General features: G+C 38.2%; 1 protein-coding gene across 1 annotated transcript; it reads right to left on the bottom strand.

Moving 5' to 3' along the window:
• Positions 1–1164: 1164 nt before the first annotated feature.
• On the bottom strand, positions 1165–21643 carry LOC135256672 (noelin-3-like). The gene is made up of 6 exons (XM_064338669.1): positions 21187–21643; positions 9673–9816; positions 7562–7717; positions 6300–6519; positions 5284–5390; positions 1165–5023 (listed from the first exon to the last, which is right to left on the bottom strand). The coding sequence occupies exons 1-6, from the start codon at positions 21253–21255 to the stop codon at positions 4346–4348; spliced, it is 1374 nt and encodes a 457-aa protein (XP_064194739.1). The 5' UTR covers positions 21256–21643; the 3' UTR covers positions 1165–4345.
• Positions 21644–26069: the final 4426 nt, after the last annotated feature.

Raw genomic sequence — 26069 nt, 5'->3', positions numbered from 1 at the left:
AGAATATTACTGGCTTGTGCAGTTTTTGCCTCTAGGTGGCACAGAGCACTTTGAGGACACACCTCTCTGATGAACAATATGACAACAAACTGTTTTAAAGGCCAGAAGCAACATAACAGATTACCTGTTTTGGCAGTTTGCCCTTAACATTTGAGCTTTTCATTAATAACATTTAACATTTAATTTCCTGGCTCTGAAAAACTGCATTCGCTTCCCACTTTTTTTTATAATAGTAGCTTTCTAATTCGGTAAAAGACAAAGTCATAAGTCAAAACAATATTTTTACTATTATTTTAAATGGAGGTCAGTATGAATTTCCTCTACTTTAGCACTGCAATTGAAAGAGATTTGGTAGGAGAAATAACATTGTGTGGTAAAATGCATTTCATATCTTTGCCTGAAATGATAAAAGTTGATACTCTGGCTTTTCCTAGGTGTTGGTTGAGACAGAAAATGGGTGGTATTGCATTCTGGGATTAAACACCCAGAATCTTGTTTTTTTGTGTGTGTGTGTGTGTGTGTATTAATCAGCACACCTTATGTCCTAATCAAGCCAAACATCTGTTCCCAAACTTGTTTTTTTGGCCTAAATTTTTATATCAGCATTTATATCAACACTGTGAATATAAAGTAACATTTACTAGGACTATGAATCAAGCCACCTAAAAATAAAATGCTTCCAGAGGTCTGTCCTTCCTTGTTACCATGGAAGCACTGCAGGAGCTAAACACCTCGGTGAACCTTTTGGGGAAAGCGTGACTGGAGGTGAGTTTCTGTGCCGCATGCAAGGTTATGTGTTGGCAGGTGGTCCTCCTCACAATATGAGAATATGTGCCTTTAGCAGCATATTCCCTCTTTGTCTACATTTAAATTCACATAAGGCACAAAGAGGCCTGCGGTTAGGAAGCAAACAGGAAAACATTAATAAACATCGGTAAAAAAAAAAACAAATAAACTGACACTGACATAAAAATTTCAGGAGAGGTGACCTGTTAAATTTTATCAGGAGGCTGTAAATATGTAAGTTGTAATACATTAACAATTTTAAGGCTTGCATGCAGCATGGTCTCAAAACTGCTAATACTTAATGGTGTTAATAGTGTCATATTATGTGGCTTCACTGATATTTACTGCAGTGTGTCTGGCTTTTCTTCTACTTGGGTGCTAAAGTTACAGTACCAATTGTAGTCGATGGTTAACTTAAGTATTTCTGAGTTCTTGTTATCAGGGGATATTAATCAGTGATAAAATATAAAGGATGATAACATTTACTTTAAAAAATGACAACGCGAAAAATACTTTCAGAGATGTGCCACTTAAAGGAGGACCGTTGTCAACATAACAATCTGGATGAAAGCATGAACCATTCTGTGGTCTACTACAATGTAGTGACATTTTAAACTGGGATTTTCTCCTAAGGGAAATAAACTTTTCAGATTGAAAAGGCAGTTCCAAAACAAATCATACACGGTATTGGCTGACAATTTTACTGCCTTGAGAAGGGACCCAGGAAGGCATTCTTCAAGCGAGGACTGTTTGTTCGGAGGGCTGAGATTGCTGGATAATTCAGTGGTTCATTTGGAAAACTGAGTGTGTGCATTTCTCAATAATGTGTAAGTTTGGGAGCACACATCTTAAAGGTCCGCACGAGCACAAAGCCTTTGTCTATCCACCAGTCCCTGTGGAAGCACGGGAACCTTCCACATGCCAGGGAACCCTCTTACACTGCAAAGATGATCATGTGCTTTGGGATTGCGATTGACCTTCATCAATATTGTACCTTTAGTGTTCAGACCATAAAGCACAAGCACTGTATCTACTGGTGGTCTAAATGCCAGGTCAGTCATTAGTGAACTATACCGGGACTCACACGCCATCAGGACGCCACCTCGTCTTATCCGGGGTTGGATGAGTTTGAGCCAGTCAGCGTTCCTTGAATTACTGCCACATCAGCACATTAGATCCTCCCTCCTCCGTTGGACAAGTACATGCGACTCAAAAGTGACTTATATCACGATAATCCTCAGTTCACAATTTCAACAAGTTTCCGCTGGGCGAAAAAGTGGAAGAAAATAAATGGGTACAAACCAGAAAATAAATATAGAAGTGCATCACGTTTAAATTAAGACCAGCATCTTTGATCATAACTACGATGCTAGTGTGCTCACTGTCCTGTCGTTATAGACAGACGTTAAAATCCAATCCTACATAGTACAGAATAATGCAGATAACGGGAAAGTGACTAAAAAATATTTTCAAAGTTTTCTCCATCCTAAACATGTGGGGGTGTAAATTGGCCATCTGGACTGAGGTAAATTTCAGATACTGGCACTGAAGGCTCAGTACAAACGAGAAGACGAGACCAGGTGTGGTCGAACCACAGACTGTGCTATAGCTACAGCACAAAACAACATTACAGGGATTAAATGACAGAAGATGGCAAATGTTTCACACCACCTTCATTCTCATAAATTTACTGTGCTCTTATTAAGTTAAATTGTTTGACTATAAGTATGATGCTGTCACTTAAAACCATTTACACCAGCAGCTGTGACAAGACTACATCAACTTACAATATATATTCAACTGTTCACATTAAAATGAATATTCTTAAATACAAGATAAATATACAGCAGTGAATGTCCATACAAACACAAAATAATACTGATAACACGTACACATATATGATTCCAATTTAACAGGGAAAACAACTTATCACAGCTCACTGTACTTAATGAAAACAATGCATTGATTCTTACAGGTAAATGGGATGGTGGCCGCAATAATTTACAATATTCTTTAGGAACAGAGCACTGTTTCCCAATATAACAGAACTTAAAGATTCATCATTGCTAACATGTTACATTTCTGTTACATTCTGACCAAAACGGCACAGAGTACATCATAGGCAGAGTTAAATGCTCATTAAGGATGACTAGTCTGTCTAAAAATAATCAAAACCGCAATTTCATTTTGTGGACATAAAATTTAAATATAGTTTGTATTCATTTCACACTTTAGCCATTTAGCAGAGACTCTTATTTAGAGTGACTTACACAGTTTACGTTCTTTACATATAATCCCATTTACATCCTTTTACCATCTCTTTACTATAAATGTATTCATATGCGTTGCATTTAATTTGTTAGCTGTACCCACATTATTTTGACTTTGATAATGAAATACTGTATGAGCAGACATTCAGTTTAATTTAGTTCATTTATTCTGTGTTTCGATTCTAAATGCTTTCCTTAGTGTAGGAAGAAACTGGAGAGCGCTTGGAACTGCAGTTCTGTGCCTTTACGATACACTTAGCTGCCCTGAGTGGTCTGGGGCAAGTTATGATGGTTTTTAAGAGCAATGTTAGTTGTGAGGACACCTTGAATATCAATGATGCACCTTACCAGGGTTCTTACGGTGATCTTAGCACGATGAGGGCTTTGGGAAACAGTGCCCTGGTTGGATATAGATTCAAAGATAGAAAACATTTTTGGCATAATGGCAGCTTATCACAAATTAAAACTGTTTATACGACAGAACAGCTCATATTTTGAAGTTTTCCAGGCAACAGGGATGCTAATCATTCTTGTACAAAATGAAGTTTCCCCTATTGCAAAATATTAATTATTTTCACTGTGTGTAAGAAGGAAGGTTGAGGCCATACGTGACTGGTGATATCCCTACCCCTTAAAGTTTAATTCAAAATACTGGTTTATGAAAACATCTGATATAGCCCATTGTCAAGGACTGTGGCCTTAACCTTACACAGCGCAGTTTATGATGTCACCAACTGCATGAAGGTTGCAGCAAGAGGCCTTACTGCATTTTGTTCCTTAAACATTTATGAACTGTGTAAGCAACTGAATATTTAAATGACTAAATTTAAATCATTAGCAAATTATTAAGAATGATGGAAAATCTGGTAAATTATTTCCATACTATTAGCGAATGCTGACAGAACTTTCATCAACAACATCATCAGAATTAGGTACTGTAAATAAGGCAAGCTTATTGGTGCTTAGAGAAAAATAAGGGCACTGGTCAGTGTTCCAACTCCATGCTTTCATTAGCACAATTACACAAGAACTAATCACTTGTGTAATCACTAATTTTGGGAAAAAATGCAAAGCAGGACAAGAATAAATAAATAAATTCTCTTCATAACTTAATTGTATTGGAGGCTATAGCTGTTTTTTTTTTTTCAAGCAAATCTATAAAAGGCATTATTTCAAGGAACAATGATAAATGTAAATGCAGTCCACTTTGGAGGAATGAAAAATATATTTTTACAAAAGTGCTTCACCAGGAATGATAAGTATTTTTTTTTTCTGTAAAGTATTCCTTTTTAAGAGTCATCGTCTGTTTTGATGATGTGGAAAAGCGTGACGTTGAACAGAACTTGGTGGCCATTGTTCCAGGCGTAGAGGGACCTGTCTCTGGCGTTGTAATCTAGCATGGACATGTGAAAGTACTGGTTGTGAATGGGGATGTCCGTGTACTCGTACGTGGATGTCTTGGTGGAATAGGCGTAGTAGACTTTGGCTCCGGTCAGGTGAGAGTTAGTGATGTAGAGGGTCCCGCAGATCATGAAAGACTCCCCGGCGTTCCGCTTGGAATACTCTGTGTACCAGGTCTTGAGAACCTCCAGAGTCTGAGGGTCCAATTGGCTTATGACTATGTTGCCGGCATTCTGATTGGTGGCGTACACAGCCCAGAGACCCAGCTCGTCTGCCATGAGGTCGATGTCCGAGAAGCCCCCCCACGTGTATGGATAGACATTGTGAAAGCCGGCGTACTCCAGCGCCCGCTGGGCCAGGATACGGCCCGTCTCGAAGCTGTACTTGACAATGATGTTGCTCTGGTACTTGTTGTAGTACAAGGAGCCATTGTAGACCACGTGGTTGGTCCCGGCCCATTTGAAAGGCAGGTTGTAGGTTCGCGACTCCACTCCAGACACAAAGTCATCCATTGACTTGAACTCACGGACAATCTTGTTGTTGGTGTAACTGTCCATATACCAAACCTGTATCCAAAAATAGTGGGGAAAGACAGATTTATGTTCTCACAGCCATCTTAATTATACGATTATTACATCTGAAGCCACAAAATTTTATTAGCACACTAATATAAATTAACCCAACAATACAAAATAATTTTATAAACCATAGCCATTTATAGACTGAGAATGCCGTTCATGCTTGTCCTGTATATGCATGTAGTAATGCAACTGAGAAAACAAACTGATTAAGTACACAAGGACAGTTCCTGACTGGCAAGGCTCACCCTGTTATTTTCTAGAGATGCCTGAGGGTCAGTCATCCATGCCCCGAACCGGGTTCCGGATGTCTTTACTGTCACAGGTCCAGTGATTTTCATTAATTTGCCACATGCTGTTAATGAAGAAACATGGATATCATTTAAAAAGTCAGTTCCAAGCCTCTGCAACCAAACTAGTTTCATTACTCTGTGCATATTACAACCACAATGCCACCACAAACGTCCATGTCGTCTCATTTCTGGCTGTGTGAAAATTTAAATGAGCAATTTTGCCTAATGCACTGTTGCTGACCACCATCGGGGTGGCCAAAATAGTCTGGATGACCAGGGATACCATGTGTTTTCCCAGACAGTGGCACTTCAAAGCCCAACGGACAACCAATAAATTCACACGGTCCTGGAAGAAAATGGTTTGTTGAGACTGATAGATAAATAAAGAAATAAATAAATCTGACTGGTCATTTCTGTGAGGGGAGCTTAAATTGATTCTCCCTTGATTAGATCGGCAGGGTTCCCGACAGTGCAAAGCACTGACTTGTATGGGTGGAGTGGAGATTGAATTTCTGCACTTTCCTTCTTTATGAGGTCCAGCATGCCAGCAGCCTGTGCTTGCAAGAAAGCAAGAGACACCACATAAAAACTGAATGTGGTAAGGTGTTTCTTTTAAGTGTGACATTTGTAGGAGTTCAGATCAAATAAAGATAGTAATATCTTAGCTAATCCAAGATTAGACAATTTATAAGGTGGCTATTTTTCACCAGCATGCAAAAATCATTTTGATAATATAACTAGCTAGCATTTTTTGAAAGATTCAAACAATGTTACATTTATCCAAACGTTTACTTTTTTAGACCTTGTTAGCTATTCACCTAGCTTGCCTTGCTTGTAATACACCTTGGCATTAAGTGTAAGTACCATTGTAACCAGCATTCAGGCTTATTTTAATATGCGGCTGCCTCCTGTCCTACATGGTGCTTTTGGTCATGAGGCACGTAGCGGAGCCAGTGAAAAAGGGGTCTCACTCAGTTTGCTCATGCAGTTCCTCAGCCGACTCTCCAGGCTGAGGACCCTCTGGTGCAGTTCCTCATAGTCGTAGGCCCCAATCTCCTCCTGGATCCCTATCAGTGCCACAGACAGATTTCTGATCTCGTCTTTAAACTGGGAGATCAGTTTGGCATCCATTTTGTACTGCTCCAGCACTGGGATCAAGGGCTGCAGCGCATCCATTTTATCCTTCAACTCCTGTGACACGTGGATGAAAGCATAAACACATTGGCCTACACCTAATCCTAATTTTTTTTAATTCACAAATTAAGACACTGAATCACCGGCTAGATGCATGGGAAGCCTGTTCATGGATTGCAAATACACAGATTTTTATAACATATTTGCCTAATTGATGCATCTGCTACAACTGTTTTTAGTGTGGCTCTCGCTTTCTACTTCACTTGGACTACAAAACGACTTAATTAGACATTGAACTTAAAGTCAGTTACACATTGTAGGGACCACTCTGTGACAACAAAATGCCCTGTTTTTCTTTTACTGCATGTGCAGTACAGAATCTTGAGATATGACTGAGGTTTCACAAGCCCCATAAGTGACTCACAAAACAGTGTCTTTCTGTGGAGAGGATTCCACGAAATACAGTGCAACATACCTGTAAATGTATTGAATGCAGGAATAACCCAGACTAAACACAGACATTTCCATTGCATGGGTTATGAGACTGCAGATTTCTGAAAGCTGGTGTCTTCTCATTGCTAGCCACTGAGCTGACATTACTGTACAAAATTAATGGTGGTTCTGCAGCTAGAAAGGTAACATTAGCATTAGCTTAACAAGACTCTTGGCTGCTATGCTTCTTGGTTAGTATTCTTGCTTATCTGATGTGTTTCCCCAATGTACTATTCCATGGTTTTGGTTGGCTTTATTTGTTTCAGTACTTGTTATTCTACCATGTATTAGGTTACTCCATGTTAGCCATGTGAGTCCTAGTGATTCTTGTGTTTTTGTGAAGCAAACCCTATTTTCTGCAGAAGTTTACACATTATTTTGATGTCATGGTTGATGAGGCAGTCATTGTCTTGGGGTGACCTTATACTACAATATGATTTTACTACTCAAATAGTGTCATGCATAGGGGTTTTGATGCATTAAATATGTTGTTATTTTCTTCTCTGTTTACAACTGCTGAGTACCCAAGTTCAATACGTTCTATGTTACAATAAAAGGCCATCATAGCAGTCAAAACAATTAAAGGAAACCAGGAAAAAGCACTTACCTGAAAGTTTCTCGTCATTTTTGTTTTCCTGTCAGCCTCGATCTGTCTGAACTTTGATCTCAGTCCTTTCATCTGACTTTCCATTTTAATAACGTACTGAAAATCCCTCTGTGTTCGTAAGTTCAACACTTCAATTGACTGGGACATATTCTGTACCTGTAGAATACACAATAACGTTAAATCTGCTAAAGCACTCACCAAGCAACACAGATGCTGTTAAACTTACATTATTCCAGTGCTGTCATTATCTGATCAAAATGTTGGTTACTTTAAGCTTTTCTTACAGTAATATATATTCCTTTTTTCCAAATATGGAGAAAAACTGAACTCTGCACATGACTAAAGCATCACATTCATAATTTTAAAGCTATATTAATCAGGTTTAGGGCAGAAAACAGGAACACATAAAACCAGTGGCTAAGAGACCCTGTAAAAGATTTATAATGAACTACATTTCCAAAAGTATGAACATCCCACCCATATGTACTTGGCTGTGGGGATTCGATTCCTTTCAGCCACAAGAGCATTAGTGAGGTTGGGCACTAATATTGATCGCAGTCAGCATTGCAATTCATCCCAAAGGTATTTGGTGGGATAGAGGCCAGGGCTCTGTGCAGGCCAGTTAGGTTCTTCCCGATCAGACTTGGCAAACAATTTCTTCATGGATCTTGCTTTGTGCAGGGAAGCATTGTCATACTGAAACAGGAAAGGACCTTGCCACAAAGTTGGAAGCGCACAGTTCTCTAGAATGCCATTGAATGATGTAGCATTCAGATCTCCCTTCACTGGAACTAAGGGCCCTAGCCCAAACCAAGAAAACAGCCCCAGACCATTATTCCTCCTCCACCAAACTTTACAGTTGACACTATTTGGGCTAGTACAGTTCGCTCTATGCATTCTGCCAAACCCAGATTCCTCCTTCAGACTGGAAGATAGTGAAGCGTGATTCATCACTCCAGAGAACACGTTTTCAGTGCTCCAGAGTCCGGCGGTGTGCTTCACGTCACTCCAGCTGACGCTTGGCATTGTGCGTGGTGATCTTAGGCTTGTGTATGGCTGCTTGGCATTGTTAACCCATTGCATAAAGCTCTTGATGAACAGTGCTTGTGTTGATGTTGTTTCCAGAGGTAGTTTGGAACTCTTTAGTGAGTGTCGCAACCGAGGATGATTGTTACATGCGTCAGCGCTCGACGGTCCCGTTCTGTGAGCTTGTGTGGCCTACCACTTTTTGGCTGACCTGTTGTTGCTCCAATATGTTTCTATTTCACAATAACAATATACAATAATTAGAAGGGGAGTCCACATACTTTTGGAAATGCAGTGTATATGATTAACCTGATTGTGTCTTACAAGTTTAATCAATAAGTGGTAATGATTTCATCTTTTTTGCAGCATAAAGCAAATCCACAAGCAACCAACTACCAACGATTCATGAAAATTATGGAGTGTCCTTTAGAAATGAGTGGAGTGATAATTCTTTTTATGATTGAGGTCTGTGTCTTATTTTACGACATCACTGTCTTGTCAGACAGATGGATAATATTCGTTTTTTATATTTCATAATTATTTTATATTTTATAATTCCTATTACTTTCACACATTTTGTTACCGATAAAAATAAAATAATTACCACAACAATAATAAATAACAATTAAACAATAGAGTGTGAACACCCAGAAATTACACAAACAGAAAGCCCTTCATATAGTAACAGGGGGATATTGGCTTATATTCCCTTTATTGAGTTTATATGGTATAGACTATGTGTTCATATGTGTTCTACTCTGTGCTGCACAGTATATTCCACAATTTCAGGGTGTTTGACACTGTGAAGCAGCCCAACATTCAACCTCTGACTTCTAGAGCCTAAGACCTGAGGCTAAGAACAAAATTCTGAAAGAACGGACCAAGGACACAGTCTTTTTATGAAAGATGAAAGTCTATAAACTCAACTAATATAAAAACTGTGGTTCCAAGAATTGTTTAATAAATCTCGCTGATTGCCTGGAGTCTGAATTCATTCACTCAGTCAGGTCTTTATGAACATTCATGCGTACGTATGCTTGTGTGTATGGGTATTGTGAATGTCTGTGTATGTGAACGTACTGTACCTTCTCCAGCAGTTGGCGGAGCTGTCTGCTCTTGGCATCTCTGGAGCAGAGGTTCTGTTCTGGGGCCACCACGGTGCAGATGCATCGGCCGTCAGCATCCTGGGCCGAACTGTACACCTGCCAGCCCTCCTTAGGGCCGACGGTCTGTGGGGAGAGAGTCCCTGTCAATACGCGCGCACACACACACAACACACATGCACCTCAACTCTTTGGTTAAGGAATAAAAAGGAAGCCATTCATGTGCCTACGTGCCCTTCACTCAAGTGAGTCATATATCACTCACCCAGACTTTGAGACCCTTTGAAAGCCTACAGTCATTCATCCTACACAATGCATTGATTACAGCAATAATACTTAGGCTATCTGCTCAGATTTCAATTTTCTTAATGCCTTTGTTTCCGGCATACGTGAGGGTGGGGGTGGAGGAGCAGTCTATAATAAAAGATGCTGCAGCCCGCGGTAAAATGTTGATTCTCCGGGGGGTTATTTGAGTAAATAGTGTGTTCTAGGTATGATTAATCACCTCTCCCTATGCAGCATGGCCTTTCAGTGGCTCCTCCACTTCTCTTGGAAAACCCAGAAAGGATGTTGTGAACACGCCACCATCCTCGCAGCATGATTAAGCCACAAATTGCATGCTTTTAAGCAGCTATTTCCAAGTTTAAACAGGATGTTAAAAGACCCAACCAAAAAGATTCTGTAGAGAATTTGAATCAGCTGTAGAGAATGTTTGTAAACTGCTCATAGGATTTCAATGGAAGAGTTCTTCCCATTTATATTTTAGTTTTGAAATATTCATAATACACCTTCTTAACCCAATACCTCTATCTACAGTCAAATCTGCACTTTTCTTCAAGGTTGAAGCTTAGTGTATTTGTTTGATGAATCCCTTAACTCTAGATGTTACGTAGCAAAATTCTATGGAAGGCTATATCACCTAGGCAAAGACCAAGGAGAGCTGTTCAGGGACATTAAGATATGGCCCTAGAGGTCAGTAGTGCTGCTGATTTAGATTCTTCCCTCTGATCTTGGGACACCAAGTGAGTGTAATCACTGGCCAATCGCAGACATTACTCAACCAATTAACTACCAGGCAGAAAAGTGTTGGTTTTAGGCAAGTGAGGCTGAAACTCTAAGTGCTCCTCACACAAACTATGTAGAGCAGAAAGTTTGTACTATTCCCATTAATTCTGGTAGTGACTTGTGAATTATACAGCTACATTATGAAGAAGGCAATTGTGTTGTTTTTAGACATACCTTCTAAAGTTTGATGCCTGATGTATTTCAACCTATTGCCTCAAGAAGCAAACATAGTGTTAAATAGGATAGCTGGAATGAGCCCATTGCTGAGATTCCTGTTATCCCACCAAATAAAATTTAAAAATGACCTCTTCAGCACTCGGAGGTCACATTCTGTGAGCTTGTGTGGCCTACCAATCGCGACTGAGCTGTTGTTGCTCCTAGACATTTCCACTTCACAATAACAGCACTTAGCAGTTGACCAGGGCAGCTCTAGCAGGGCAGAAATTTGACAAACTTACTTTTTGAGTCACTGAGCTCTTCTACTGCCAGTGTTTGTCTATGGCGATCGCATGGCTGTATGCTTAATTTTATGCACCGCTTGGCAATGAGTATGACTGATGTAGCCGACCTACTACTTCAGTAGACGGGGTGTCCACATACTTTTGGCCATATAGTGTATGTCCAGTTTCATATGACATATGTATCTATATATAATGAATTTCTATATGTATTACCTGCAATAATGGTAGATAATAACCATCATGTACCCCAACATTCTGTATTTATTTTTTCCATGAAAAGTGTTTAAGAGTGTAACTGAACCCAACAGCATTTCAGCCCCACCAAACACTCTAGTTACTGTCAAATATCAAGAGCGTGCTGCCTGCTGTTGCCCTGGGCAACCTGGATCTGGTGCCCTGCATCACTGCAATGAGGTCTGCCACATTTCTGTTCAATTCCACAAAACCAGGAAAGATGTGTTTTCAGGTATTTGCAGCCATGTTAATGAGTAGCTCTACATTATTATGCAAATCAGACTGGCGGATGAACATAAAGGCAAGCAGAGGGTGCAGTTGGGTGTTTTTCATGTTTGTTCTGAAGCAAGCATGGTTCTGTCATCTCACATCCTCTGCTTTCGCTGTGATGTAACACCTGTCTTTTAATCACACCTTTCTACAACCCTTAATTGCTAACAGGTTTTTTTAATAATGTCCACATACACTCAGAATTCTAATTTCCATAATGTAAAATCTGTGGTCAGAATTTGAAACTCTTAAACAGCACAAGATCTTACTTTTATTTGGGTAGGATTCAGTGACATAAAGCTTTGTTATGTGCACTGCATACCACCACAATACAAAAAGAGGATAGAAAATAAGTTTGACTGAATTTTGGCTTGTTTGCTTTTACCTGGCTGTGTGTTCCAGAAAACTGAAATTCAATTGTGTAAGAACTGAATTTGAAATAGTATTGAACTTGATTTTTTAACTGTAAATTAAAAGTGAAAATTGAGTGCCTAAATTTAATTTCAAACATTACATTCAATTTCAAATAGTGAAATACAAATTCAAGATGTGCAATTCAAATTTTATATATATATATATATATATATATATATATATATATAATTAATAAAATAATTTAGTTTAAACATGACAAATTCAAATTACTGCAATGCAAACTCAAGTTTTGCTATTTAGATTAATGTTCTGCTGGCACTAATTTCTGCCCATATTAAACCCCTGTTGAGATATGCCCTTTTAAAATTTTTCAATATTTGGAAGAGCAGCCTAATATGTCATCCTGTCTTGTCAGGGTAATATCCTCCAATTCAGGATAACTCATTCCCCAGACTTCTGAGGTGCATCCTGCCAGCCTCCTCTTCTCAGTCAGTCTACCAGCCGTGCTGCACATTTTTTATGAGGATTGCAGTTCATGTGCACCTAGAGCCACTATAATATTGGACATTCCTTCCTAACAGTAATGCTGTCTGTGTGGCTAAGGCTTTTGAACAACCAACACCTTGTGGGACACCTGAACTGTCAGATGTGGATTTGATTCCAGACTATGGGGAGGGGGGGGTGCCATGACATTAAAGGCCAGTGCTTTAGCTGGATGTGCTACACAAGGCTCCCTTTTTTTTTTTTGTTGCTATTCATGGCCCCTGCCAATGGCCTGTATACAGTCCCACAGGCTGAATTTCTGAGGCAGTAATAGTGCCACCAGCATACTATAAAAAACTGTTTATATCCTGGCCATCCCATTGTCCGCAAAACAGATGCCAGAAGTGAAGTACGGCACTACTTTACTTAACCCCTTGAATCCCACTTAAAATCCATGGCTTTTTAAGAATCCCCCTGTCTCAAATAAACCCCATTATCTCCAAAATGAATACAGTACAGGCATGGTTCAAAGCTTGAATAAAGAGGATATTTATATCAAAATGACCAAATCCCCTGAACCTAAGGAAGTCTCACTTCGCAATCATACAGGACTGAAAAAAAAAATTGTTTTGTATTTTCTTTATTCTGTAGTGATTATATGTACTTCTGATACTGGATGATACAATATTTCTTCCCCCCAATCATACCACAGGATGTATAAAACACCAGGAAAAAAGTTTGGAGTGGATTGAACAAAGAAGTAAATTTTACATGCATTTTCCCAACTGTGGGCCCAAATCTCTCAAAAACTTATACAAATGGCACCAAACTTCTCCAAATGGTAATATAGGGTATATCTCTTTTCCCAGCCATATTCCATTTCCAGATGCTAATTCCATTGAGAGTGGTACCCTCTGGAACTCCACAAAACAAATATTCTATATTTACCATTCTCTCTTTTTTTACTAAGCCCTACATTTCAGTCAAATGCTGTCCTTTGGAGAACTTCTATGCACAAAATCTTCATAATTGTTAGTTAATAAACAAATTAAATTCACTTAGAAACAATCAAACCACTTTGTTTTACCTTGCTGAATGCTCTGACCTGCAATCAGCTGCTACACTTCTGTAAATCAGGCTGGTCAGCAGTAAACCTCCTGATCACAACAGATTGAAAGCTCAAGAGTTAAATGACAAAAATATAAATCATACATGATTTACAATAATATATTGCCATATAGTAGTTCATAGAGGGGGTAGCAGCAGCTTACTTTTAGGTTATTTACTCAGCCCTAGATTATCTAATTGAGATAAGTTTTCACTGTTTGTAAGGTAAGAAGTGGCTTTTTTAGTAAAACAGCACTTCGCGTTTGACATTATATTTACATACATAGAAATACTTGTTTTCATATGCTCATGAAAACACTTTCAGCTAAATGGAAACAACGCATAATGAATAATGACTGCTGCTAGACTGTATACAAAGAGCAGATTGATTGCTTAGGGATCAGATGGGGGGTTTTAGCGCTATTAATGCCATCACTGTAGTATTAGCAGTTGTTTGACTTGTCACAGACAATTATTGGATTATAAAATACCATAATCATCAAACTGAAAATAAACCTATTTATTTTCAGCCTTACTTTCAAGAAGAGGATTACCTCGTCACTTCTTTTGTGTTATCTGTAGTATTATACAGATCAAGGCTGAGTTTTCTTTTTTTTTGCATCAATGTGAGAAGAGTCAACGCTTTACAGTGGTGTAGGTGTTATGCCAGTGCACCTTGAATCAGCAACCAATGAAAGCAAAAATGTAAAAGAATCACATTTTTAGATGCCGACACGTAATTGGGGCTACAAGAGCAAATGATGAGATGGGTGCCCCAGAGACACTCCAAACTCTTTGTGCAAAAAATAAAATAAAAAATAAAATAAAATAAAAAACATACAAAAAATTAAGAGCCTAAGCGAGGCAATGTGTCCAAATTAGCTAAGCAAGTACAGTAACCATCCCGACCACTTCAGGGGCTTCAACAGATGACGGGCTAGCAGACAGGTCGGACATGACTTAAGGTGGTTCTGCATTAAATAGCGACCCTGGTCAATTCATCTGTGAGATACCCTCCTCACCATGCCTTCATTTTAGTATCAGAATCCTGATACTTGTGCTGGTATCGGTACCAAAGTTACAATTTTGGCATCGTGACAGCCCTACTTAGTACACGTCGACTGAATGCACCTTGTGATTGCATTATGGGAGAAGTATTGATCAAAACAAAGTTATTTCCATTTATTTATATAATTTCAAGGTGCAATTCTGTTTTCCTACTCCTAGGACATCCATAACAGCCACAGCTGTTCAATGAAATAAATAAGTAGAAGATTAAGTCTGCATTGCCATGTTAATCACCTGAATTAGTGATCCTGTTTCCAATTAGCAGAAATGCATCTTGCAGTTTTTTTTTTTTTTTTGGAGCCAAGGAACCTTAATGTTATATATCTGCATAATACAATCATTTTACTACATTTGCAGCATCTGGTGGACATAATTTTGGCCGATTTTATTCTTCTTTTGACATAAATTTGGATATTCAGTGATGCTTTTTTTCACCATAATAAAAACATATACCATATAATTCTCCTCAGTTCAAAATGTTCTCTCTTCAGACAAGAGCACAACATTTTTCCCTGGCATGGAATATTCATAGATCTTAAAAAAACAAACAAAAAAAACATAAATGGTCTGTTGGAATGAATAATGCATGCTAATATTCAGCTGTGATAAGGGATGCAGTAATATTTTCTCAACATGCACTGTGCCAGCACCCCAGCCGTTGACAGTTTCCTTATATTTATTGTTTCGTCGCGCTGACTCAACCTAGTTTGAAATCAAAGTGTCCAATACAAACAGCCCTTCACGATTCTGAGATTCGCTCAGAATATGGAATTTGCTGTCTGGTGATGTCTAAAAACCACATGGCAGATATGAGTGGGTGGACTACCAAAAGCTTGTCTGTGAAAAGGACTGGTTGTTTACATGTCACCAGTGCTGAATCCATGTGTTGCTCATGCACATTTCAGACTGACGTGCAGACTATTTACATTTTCAGGGAAAACAAAAAGAAAGTTACATTTTGGTGTATCCTACCCTGTGTTCAGATGGATTAAGAAAGTCAAGTCATAAAATGGCCAGCACAAGCCTTAACCCTTGGTGGTATACTGGTGATTCTTTTAACCACGTTGTTCATGTTGGCAATCCATTATTTCTGTTTGAACCCTTTCCTGAAGTGACACCTCTATAGTTTTCCCAGAATCGCAGTGGCACACTAAATCCAATATTTAGCAACATTACCAACTCATCAAATAAACAACATCATTCTGGAAGACAGCAGTGTTGTAGTTCACTCTAACCCACAGTCTATAGTCAAGGCTTTCATGGAATAACGACCAACATGTCCACGTCATATCATGGTTTTCAATAAACAGATGGGGTGTAGTCATACAACAACCTCTTATTTTGAGCAATGAGTCAGTTTAATGAGTGGCTCAAAATGTAAGACCAGCCCACTAAGCAGATGCCCTGTTTCTAGTGCAGGGTGAATAACTCACATTTATGTGTTTTTTTTCCTGCATTTAAATAATTAATTTATCAACGTCGTTTGATTATTCTAATTGGCTTAATTCAGAGGATGAACTGTGTTTTTCTCCACGCTTGGTATAGTACTTTTTAAGTTGTAGTTTTTAAAAGCCAGATAGTTTTGATTTCGGCAACTCAACACAGTTTGAGCCGAAATAAGCACCAGAAGAACTACAATGACCATAGTCCACTGTGCCTACTGACACACAAGTTATGTGATAGTTTGGACACACCAGGGGACCTGGGATTGCCATTCTCCATAAAGCTCGCAAACTCCAGTGCTTACTCGAGGTATTGCAGTTTGGTACGCTTCTTTCCATATTAAAGTCAATTCAAAACTATGAATTTACCCTGGCCAAATAAAATTATTTTGGGCAGTACTTTAAAACTAAAAAAATTCTCTTAACACTTAACCAATTACTCTCCAGGCACCAATTTTTTTCTGAGCCCCACAGAAGAATATACAAGATTTATTTCATTCCAATTTGGTCTGGATGGTTTTATGTGACTGTGCACGCACCTGCTTACACGGGCACACCCGTGCATGAACGAGCATGAGGCTGTGATTGACTCATCAATGCTGAAAAGGGTTATATTGAGACTTGCCTGCACAGATCTGGTGTATCTGAATACATTCAGTATTAAACCTTGACCTAAGATTACACAAATCCACCATCATTATAGTTTTTATTATATTGTTATTGATATTATTTATATTACTAATAATAATGTTACCTGCCATAACGTTCTTGTGTCCATTGTTCATGGTGATCAATCCTGACGAATAAATGAATATAAACATAAAGCATAACATAAAGCATAATTGACCGGGACAGTTTCAAAGTGGTGGGGTAGATTTATCAGCCCTAGGCAATGACATCTTGAACAATTTCCACCGTGTACTGCTTACATTATGTTAGTACCCGAGTTCAGGATAGTAACATTACAGTACAGCCAATCATATAGAATGTCTTTGCCCATATTGTACTTTTTCCTATAACAAATTAAAATGAGCCAATGTTGCATCTAAGTGGCAAACTCTTATGTTATTTTTACACATTGTTTATAGACCCAGCCAAAAATATAAAGCATATATAAAGGACTTCAGCACTTTGTTGTAACTAGGTAGCTGTTTCGTAGTTGACTTAGTTAATGCTCTTGTGTCTTAACTACTGCTTCTATTTCTGCATAGACTGTGTTGTTACTGTTCTTGTTTGTGTTAGTGTTAATCAGTTTAACTTACAGGGTCCAAGTTAAACTATGCGGTTGTTCCCTGCACTTGGAACAGTACTTCTCTCTAGGGTTTTTGGCACACTTGTTCCTGGTTATGGTTATACACTTTGTTGTACGTCGCTCTGGATAAGAGCGTCTGCCAAATGCCTGTAATGTAATGTAATGTAATGTAGCACAGGCTAGGAATAGATAGGAACCATAGCAAGGTCATTTCTGTCTCCGGAAAGCACCTGTTTACATTGGACTACAATCTAATTACCAAGTTACCGACCACATTTCTCTTTATTTCAGAAGTCACTTGTCTATCTGCTTAAAACAGTAGCTAACTAGCTATGATAACACAGAATGGCTGACAGTGCACGACACTTATAGACTGCTGGCCAGCCAGCTATGATTAGGCCTCTTTATGTTACAGAGAAGTTCCAGCCACCGAATGTTAGTATTGTTCGGAAAAATTAGTTAGCTAGCAACAGTACAAATGTTCCACTGTCTAGCTAGCTAGATAGCTGTAGCTTTCCAGTTAGACGGCTAGACTTGAACATAGCTTAACAGCTAGTTTGAATATTACAGTCAAGTGTTAACTAGCTTGTGTGATTGTACCCAAAAACAAATATATATCCCGTAAAAATGCTTCTAACAAAATGGTAGCCTAGTTTTTACTCAGCCGAATGTCATATCTGCCTCAAAATTGGTGTAATGATTTTGTCAACATTACTAGTTGAGATGCTAATGTTTCTACTAAGGAAACCCGAAAACAGTAGGCTGATGACATTGAATGGTGATGGCTAGTAGTGATGGGCGAAAATGAATGAACTAATCTTTTTGAACGACTCTTTAGTGTCCGGTATGTACCGGGCAAGCCTGTCGAATGTCCGAGTGCTCATGAATCGGACTCTCCCTGCATTTTTCCACTCAAAACTGCTGCCTGCTACGGTAGGTGCAGCGCTCAAAGCATAGCAAGCGGAACAACCAATGAATGAGCGAGATCGAATGAACGGTTCTCTCGAGCTATAGGACGTCAATGGGACAACCAGTGAATGAGCGAGATCGAATGAACTGTTGTCTCGAACTATAGGACGTCAATTAATGAGCGAGTTGAATCGGACTTGACTCGAGACAGACATCCTGCACTCACTGAACGAGATCGAATGAACCGTCCTCTCAAACTATAGGACGTCAATGAATGAGCGAGTTGAATCGGACTTGAGTCGAGACGGGCAGCCTGCACTCACTGAACGAGATCGAATGAACCGTTCTCTCGAACTAAGACGTCTGCTACTTGCCCAGGAAGAACGACAAATTGATGTAGTCAAGTCACATTTTTGTAACATCGTATTGGGCTTACATAGCCTACCTACATACAAGTACGATGCAGAATCAATGTATTAAAATTAATATTAATCTTTACTAATGTAAATTTATACATGATGAATGGTAATGCATTGAAGAGTTTGGTGGGGTGTGCAGCACTAGTTGTCGAACGTGCATGTACTATAACAAAGTGTCACGGAGAAACTGACGCCATTTTTAGAAAAAGTATGAAAACCCGGGAGGTTTGAAAGGTTCAATACATTTACATGTATCAGCTCGAAGGAACCGATACTGTGAAAAGAATCGGTCCACCCACCACTGCTGGCTGCCTGCCTGCCAAAGAGAAAATCCCTTTACTTCCAGAGCCAATAGAGTGTGATACAATATATTGAATATTCACACTTGAAATATTCACATCCACTTTTAAAGACCAAATTAATGATCATTTTTGCAAGTGAACTGCTGCAATATGCAGTCACAACATTGAAGCCTTTGCAAATTTATATTTTTTGAAGATGCAATTTCAATAAAAAATACATTCAAAAATAATTTCAATTGCCATTATTTCATGATGCATTCATATTTATTAAAATAAATAAATAAATAAACTGAAATCGAAACCGAAAACCGTGATTATTTTCCAAAACCGAATCAAAATCGAACAAAACTAAATAATAATAATAATAATAATAATAATAATAATAATAATAAATAAATAAATAAAACGGTAATGCTCACCACTACCTGTTTACCAATATAATGTTTAATCATACACTGGACATGCGCTATCGACCACAATGGTGCTTGCGAGCGAGGTGGGTAAGATAAATTTGGCAAGGAATGATTGATTCGTGAAAAAAATAAAAAATAAAACGGAATCACCAAAGCGTGGGGGACTTTCCGTTTTTAATCGTCGGGCAACGTTCATTAGAGAAGTGAATTCGATAAAAATGCCGGGAAGTGGATGTTTCAGTCAAACATTGACCAACATTGGATAACATAAACATAAACAAGTAGGCTAGTGTAAAAAGTTGGAAGGTAAGTCTTTGAAGTAAATACACCCCTAATTGAACACTTTTTCACTATATTTCTCAGCAGGCATGTGGTTACATGTGCGCGTGTAGAACAGACGCCTACAGTTAACATGCTTTGCTCTGAGACAGGAGCAACCATACCCGTATTTGGTAGGCGAAGCCCTGCTGCAAATCGCACATGAAAGCATTAGCTGAGACATAACTGAAATATTCAGTCAGTCTAATTATTTTTGTTCAATGTAGTATTAGTTCTCTGCTGTAGCTTACATATTCATGTTGCATGCGCGTAATGGAAAAGTGATTCTCAAGAATGAACTTGCTCGTGTGTTCAAGAGAGGAATTACTAGTGCAAATATTATCTGTCACGTTGACCATATCTGTAGCATTAATAAACAACACAAGTTTATGCCACAACAGTATAGGCCTATGTATTGTCGTAAGCATTGGCAATCAGTATCGGCCATTTACGTTTAGGCAACATTGTCGTGACGGTTTTTGAATTTGTTACAAAGCGTGACCAAACCTGAACACGACTGCCCTGTTGGAAAGTAGCCTAATTGGCCGATTATAATAGGAAGTCGCGCAGTTGTCTTTATTAGCCTATTTTAATTGAAAACCCACATACCAATATAGATACGAAAAATACTGCGTCACAAACGGGCATTTTCAAACAATATATAGCCTAATACAAGTGCACGGTTGCAAGAACTACCCATTCACATTCATGATACAAATCCTCCACGATTTCTAGTGAAAATTAAATTCACCTTCTTTCATGGACAAGCTGTTCATATAGGATGTCACACAATTCGCAGGTTTTCCGAACAGCTCACAGTAAGTTTTAATTAAAAAAACCCGATAGACAAAAGATATAGGTACAAATGTGTTTTAAACTTCAGATAGCCTACCTAAGATAGAAACAATTTTCTAACTGTGTAACAACACTTACGACCACTCTACTCGGTTAAGCCCACTTGTACTTTTTCCCCAAGATCAATGCCTTGAATGACATTAATTGAGTCCAGTATGTACTTGGCTGTATGCTACTCAAATATTTTCAATGACCGCGCTGTCATTCGGATGAGAGAAACGCCCGATAGCCCATGATCTTCGAATATGAAAATCTACAGTGTGTTGCATTGGATGCTGAATAGCAGCAATTTCCTCGTTAATGTAGCGTCGTTTTTTTAGTTTAAAAAAATATCAATTTAGTTTTTTAAATATTATTTCAAATGCAGTGTTCTTTGCGATTTCGGTGTCGACACATTTCCCAATATTAAGAGCGCCTATGTTTGAGTATTTGTGTTCCTTATAGTCACTTTTCCAGTCTTCCTTCTTTAGACGTGCTTATTGATATCAAGCATGCAGCCTACGAAACGATAGTGGGTACTCACCATAGACGGGTAGTATCCGAACAGTATCAGCAGCAGTACAGGATCCAGAATACTGCACAGTGCCCGCATTCTGTATGGCGACAGTTGTCTTTTCCTCGTTTATTCGCGCGCAGTGTTCACAGCGGGACCTTGTAAGCTTTACTAGTGGTTAGCGGCCGACGGTGAAAGTCCTCCCAAAAGAAAAGAAGAGATAGATCCACTTTCATTACCGCTCCGTGGGCTTTCGTCGCGTCGGAACGCGTCGCGTGGCACTGACCACAGAAAAGTTTGAGCAGATGGATAGCAATGGTAGGCTGCGAGGGAGGTGTTGAGACCTGTATGTCTGAAATGACATCATTTGGTGGATTTGATCGTTCTCGTGGGTCTTCTGCAATAAGTGCTCATGTTGATCAGGATAAGGACAGTGCGCGGCATAAACCAACGTATGATCACACACACACATACAGAGAGCGAGAGAGAGTACAGAATTCAGTTAGGCTCCTGTAAAACATAAACGTAAGTCGGGTACTCATAGTCCTTGAAAGGTCCACAGTCCTGAAGCATCAATCAGCTGTTTTTGCCTTGAGAACATCTAATCAATAACAAGGAAGCAATTATTATATTCAATAAATGGTAATTCATATATTTATGTACTACAAAAAAGCAACAGCATATTGGAAAAAAAAATATTATAATTAAAAACTCAAATGTTCACATAGAAAATACATGGTTCATTATTTTTCGTTGTGCCCACTATGCAATTAGTTGCCACTGTTTAGTGTCTTGTTTTATGTTATAATATTTTTGCAAAACTCACAATCACATTTTAATTTCTTAAAACATAGTCTCTTACAGATGAAATTGTTAAATTTCATTGGTAGACATCTTATTATATGGATGTGGGTATGTGAACCTGCTGTTCATTTTGTCTGACGGGCAGTATGATGGAAACATAAAAAATAACAAAATATTTAGATCTCTTTTTAAAAAATTAAAAAAAAAAACAGTTCTGCTCAGTCGTCCTTAAAACTCACTCAAAATGAGATGCAAGAGCTACTTTTTCTCCACAGACCCAGTTTGGCATGTACAGCGATGACAAAATTGGAGGCCATACACATTAAATAAACATATATGGCAAATAAATAAGTATAACCTTTTTTTATGGAAGATTAAGGACAAATGTTCATTGGACCAGTGGGTATTCGGTGCAGTAGTTTGCAGCACATATACAGTAGGTCTGGCATTACTATCTCCAGTAATATATGATTCTATGTGTGTGCATGGGGTTGAGATATTTACACTCATCTAGCTTACTGACTCGTGAACTATGCAGCATTTTGTGCGGCAGGAACCTTTACCTATTATTGTACTATTTCTATACAAAAGGCAACACATGAGTTTGATTATTTCTCGAGACTGGCAAGTCACAGGTTCATATTTTCTCTTTTTTCCCTGTTAAGCTTAAATCCTTAATATTGATGATTCTGCCTTAGGTGCTGGAAACTAACCGTTCATTGGATTTCCCCTTTCTCTGGCTCACCCTATATTTTTCACAGATTACTCATCAAATGAATGGCTTCCTTATAAGACTAATGAGGACATAAACCCTTAATGACCTTGAAATCAGTAAAATACTGATGAAAGCAACCTGTTGTCACGCCATTTTGTGCCAATTGGTTGACGTCTCACCATAATGATATGACAGGTGTGAGAACAGACTGTCACCTTATAACTGTCACTCTATTGTGCCAGATTTGTTTGTTTTGGTTTATAGAATGTAGACATGAAGAGACTTAAAGAAAGTAGGTTAGTTGGTGAACAAGGGATAATCTGAGTTCTTCAGTTCTCCCAGTTGAACAAAGGGCCCAAGTTGGAATTTAGTTAAAGAATAAATTCTGCACTGATCAGGAGACATTATTTCACACAGTCCATGGAATAGAGAGACGAGACTAGGAGCAATAACCCTTGGAGTGTTGAAGACCAGGCTTGACGCACTGCTAGATATTCTCAAGTCAGCAGTTGAATGGTGCACTTGTTCTTGTTCTTGTCGTCAAACATTTTTAAGTTTTGTCTTATTTATTTGCAGAAACGTGGGTCCAAACGAGTACACGTTTGGGCATTTCTGCATCATGCATTTAAAGGACTAAAATCCATGACCTTCTCACAACACAGATTACAAGGGCTTGACACTGTTTTCATGTACACTTTCTGTGCTGTGGTCCCTTCTCTACCTGTTACCCTCTGTACTCTTGTCTGATAAAGTAAAAATATGAAAACAGGGAGAATGGTCCACTCTTCTTTTAACTATTGCTCTATATCCTAGAACAAACAAAGGCCATTAGAAAAATCATCAATCATCAAAATCATCAGAAATAGCAGGTATACTGTTTTTAGACAGTCTGTGAAAAGAGAACAAACTTCCACGTGAATGTAATGGATGGCTGTTAAAATGGGGAAGTGGACATGCCTTTCTTTTGATGAGCTAAATGGCAAAATGGGACCCAGATCTGCACTTTCTACTTTGCTTTCAGAGTAAATATATTAGCCCTTGATTTGAGAGATTTTAGTAATTTTACATAACAATGTTACATTAACTGCTAATGCAGTGGAAATCATTCATTCATGTGGCAATCGTAGTTTATAGCATTTTTGAGGCTGGAACATTACATTTGTTTGGAGTGATTATTTTGCCCAGATTCAAAAATCAGAACTGGTTCCTCAGTAAAATAATGTTTGCAGAACAGATGCCCAAAACCATATTTAATACAATGCATTAAAATCAAATCATATTTTACACTTTCTTGAAGGGGCTACAGAAGGCCCTTCAGAGTGTGTAGGGATAAACCATATTTATTTCTGCAAAGTTAGTGGAATTTTTAGAGAAATATCATGAGAATACTCTTCCAACGAGGATGCTTATGAGTAGTATGCTATTTTAGGCAGTCTGCAGTTTAATTATGAGAATTTTATTCACAGTTGCTTTGTTCCATATAAAATTAGAAATGATAATTAATTACAGCTTAAGATACATTTTTACAACAATATTGATATTTGGATCAATCTATTAAGGTCTACCTAAATATTACTGTGCCCTTTATTCAAGGATTTAGAGGTAAGCAAAAATGATTGGTAAATTGCAGACATGGGTAAAATGATTATTCTACATAATAATAAACAATTTACTTTAACCCTTTGAAGTTTTACTGGCATATGAAAAGAGTTAAAGTATTGCAAATGCATATTAAACCCAGGTGTCGTGGGTCATTAAAATTATTTTTTTATGTTTGGTGGGATTGAAATGTCCATTAACAAGCTTTGCATACTTTGGCCAGTTTATTTCACTGTAAGATTAAGATATCGCACTTATCCAGAGTATTTATGATGTGGGGCAATAATAATTGCGGATTACCTTCAAATAGTAGGATATTATCTGAATATAAAGATTATGCAGAGATTGAAACAAGCAATCCTGATTGCCTTGAGAAAGTGGTGCGAGAGATAAAGGACTAAAAAAAATTCACTATTAATCCATTTAACATTTTTTTTGTTTTTAAACATAAGACATACCAGCAAAGAATCTTTTGAGGAAGAACAAAACTGTAAGCTGGGAATTTCTTTTTATGTGATAGTGATTGCTAGCTGCATTTATACCCTGAAAATGAGGACATCGGTTTTTTTCTCATCACTCATACTTCACAAATAGGCGGAATTATGTATTTGGTCCCTGTGCAGACTACATTATGCACTGTCCACCATATAATATGCTTTTCGAATAATAAAATGGAACATATATTAAGACCTTTCCTTTCATCAGAGTTGTCATTGCTCTTCAGTCTAAATACTGCTTCAGAAATAGTGCTATGCCAGTGCACCTCAAGCAGTAATTAGATATTTAATTTACCTTTGGGTTGGGAGGGCACAACAAGCGAAAGGAAAAGCGAGGAGCTGACATTTCAAAGTTTGATTTCTGGGACATTAGAGGCAAAAAAAAACAGAGTAGATATTCAAATCAGTCTCACCAAGGCCATCCAGAGGGAATTACGTCTCCGAACTGTGTTTTACATCGCATTTGCCCGATAATAGGATTTAAAAGCGGAAGGCTTTATTCATGAGCAGGGTGGGTACAGCCCGGCTCAGCTGGAGTTCATGCTGTAATGAGATATTCACAAAGGGCAACTTTTTAAATGCGATCCACGTAATTACATGCCTGTTTCTGATAAAATAGTCAATGGTAAAAGGCAGCGGTCTATGGTATTGAATTCCTCATTAATGCATTCTGGTTAAAACAATGTTTGGCCTTCAAGGGTATGAACCTTTCAGGTTTACTGCCCATTTTATGCCCGTTCTACTGCATATTACAGAACATAATTGTTTATCTGGTAAAATTTTGCACACTACTCTTCCTTGAAGACAAGTACAAACAAAAAGTTTTCAGAAACACACAAACATTCTGTCTATTCTTTATTCTCATATCTGATAAACTGTCGGCAGAAACTATGCCAAAAGTCAACAGCCAATATCCAGGCCGTATTGCTTCTTTCACAGCAGCTGAAACAATTTCAACCATGTCTAGAGTGGCTCTGAGGAAATAAGAAAAGTGGCTCTGTGTCTTATTCTCTTGTCCATTCTCGAGAGGTCATTTTCAAATACTTATCTAATCCAAAAATGTTAAAGGTAAACTTTAAATGAATGTTAAAGGGAAAGAGTTCACCCTGAAAATGAATGTTAAAGTATTCATTTTCTTACCCTGAAAAAGGTCTCTGTTGCATATATTTTTGGTTGGATTAGTCTGCCAAAAAGATTTTACCAAGTTTTATTTCCAAAATTTATATAATTTATGGATGGAAGAGCGAGCTAAGGTTCTGCATGTATATTCTTTCAGTACCAAAAATGATAGGAACAAA

This window comes from Anguilla rostrata, chromosome 6 (genome assembly GCF_018555375.3).
Source record: "Anguilla rostrata isolate EN2019 chromosome 6, ASM1855537v3, whole genome shotgun sequence".
Lineage (NCBI taxonomy): Eukaryota > Metazoa > Chordata > Actinopteri > Anguilliformes > Anguillidae > Anguilla > Anguilla rostrata.
This window is presented reverse-complemented; position numbering and strand designations above follow the sequence as displayed.

Excerpts from the sequence above, each read along its gene's own strand:
- LOC135256672 (XM_064338669.1), bottom strand. The coding sequence starts at position 21,255 with ATGCGGGCACTGTGCAGTATTCTGGATCCTGTACTGCTGCTGATACTG. Across the intron at positions 7,718-9,672 it reads TCCGCCAACTGCTGGAGAAG|GTACAGAATATGTCCCAGTC; the intron begins GTACAGTACGTT and ends TGTATTCTACAG. Across the intron at positions 5,024-5,283 it reads CATCTCTAGAAAATAACAGG|GTTTGGTATATGGACAGTTA; the intron begins GTGAGCCTTGCC and ends TTTTGGATACAG.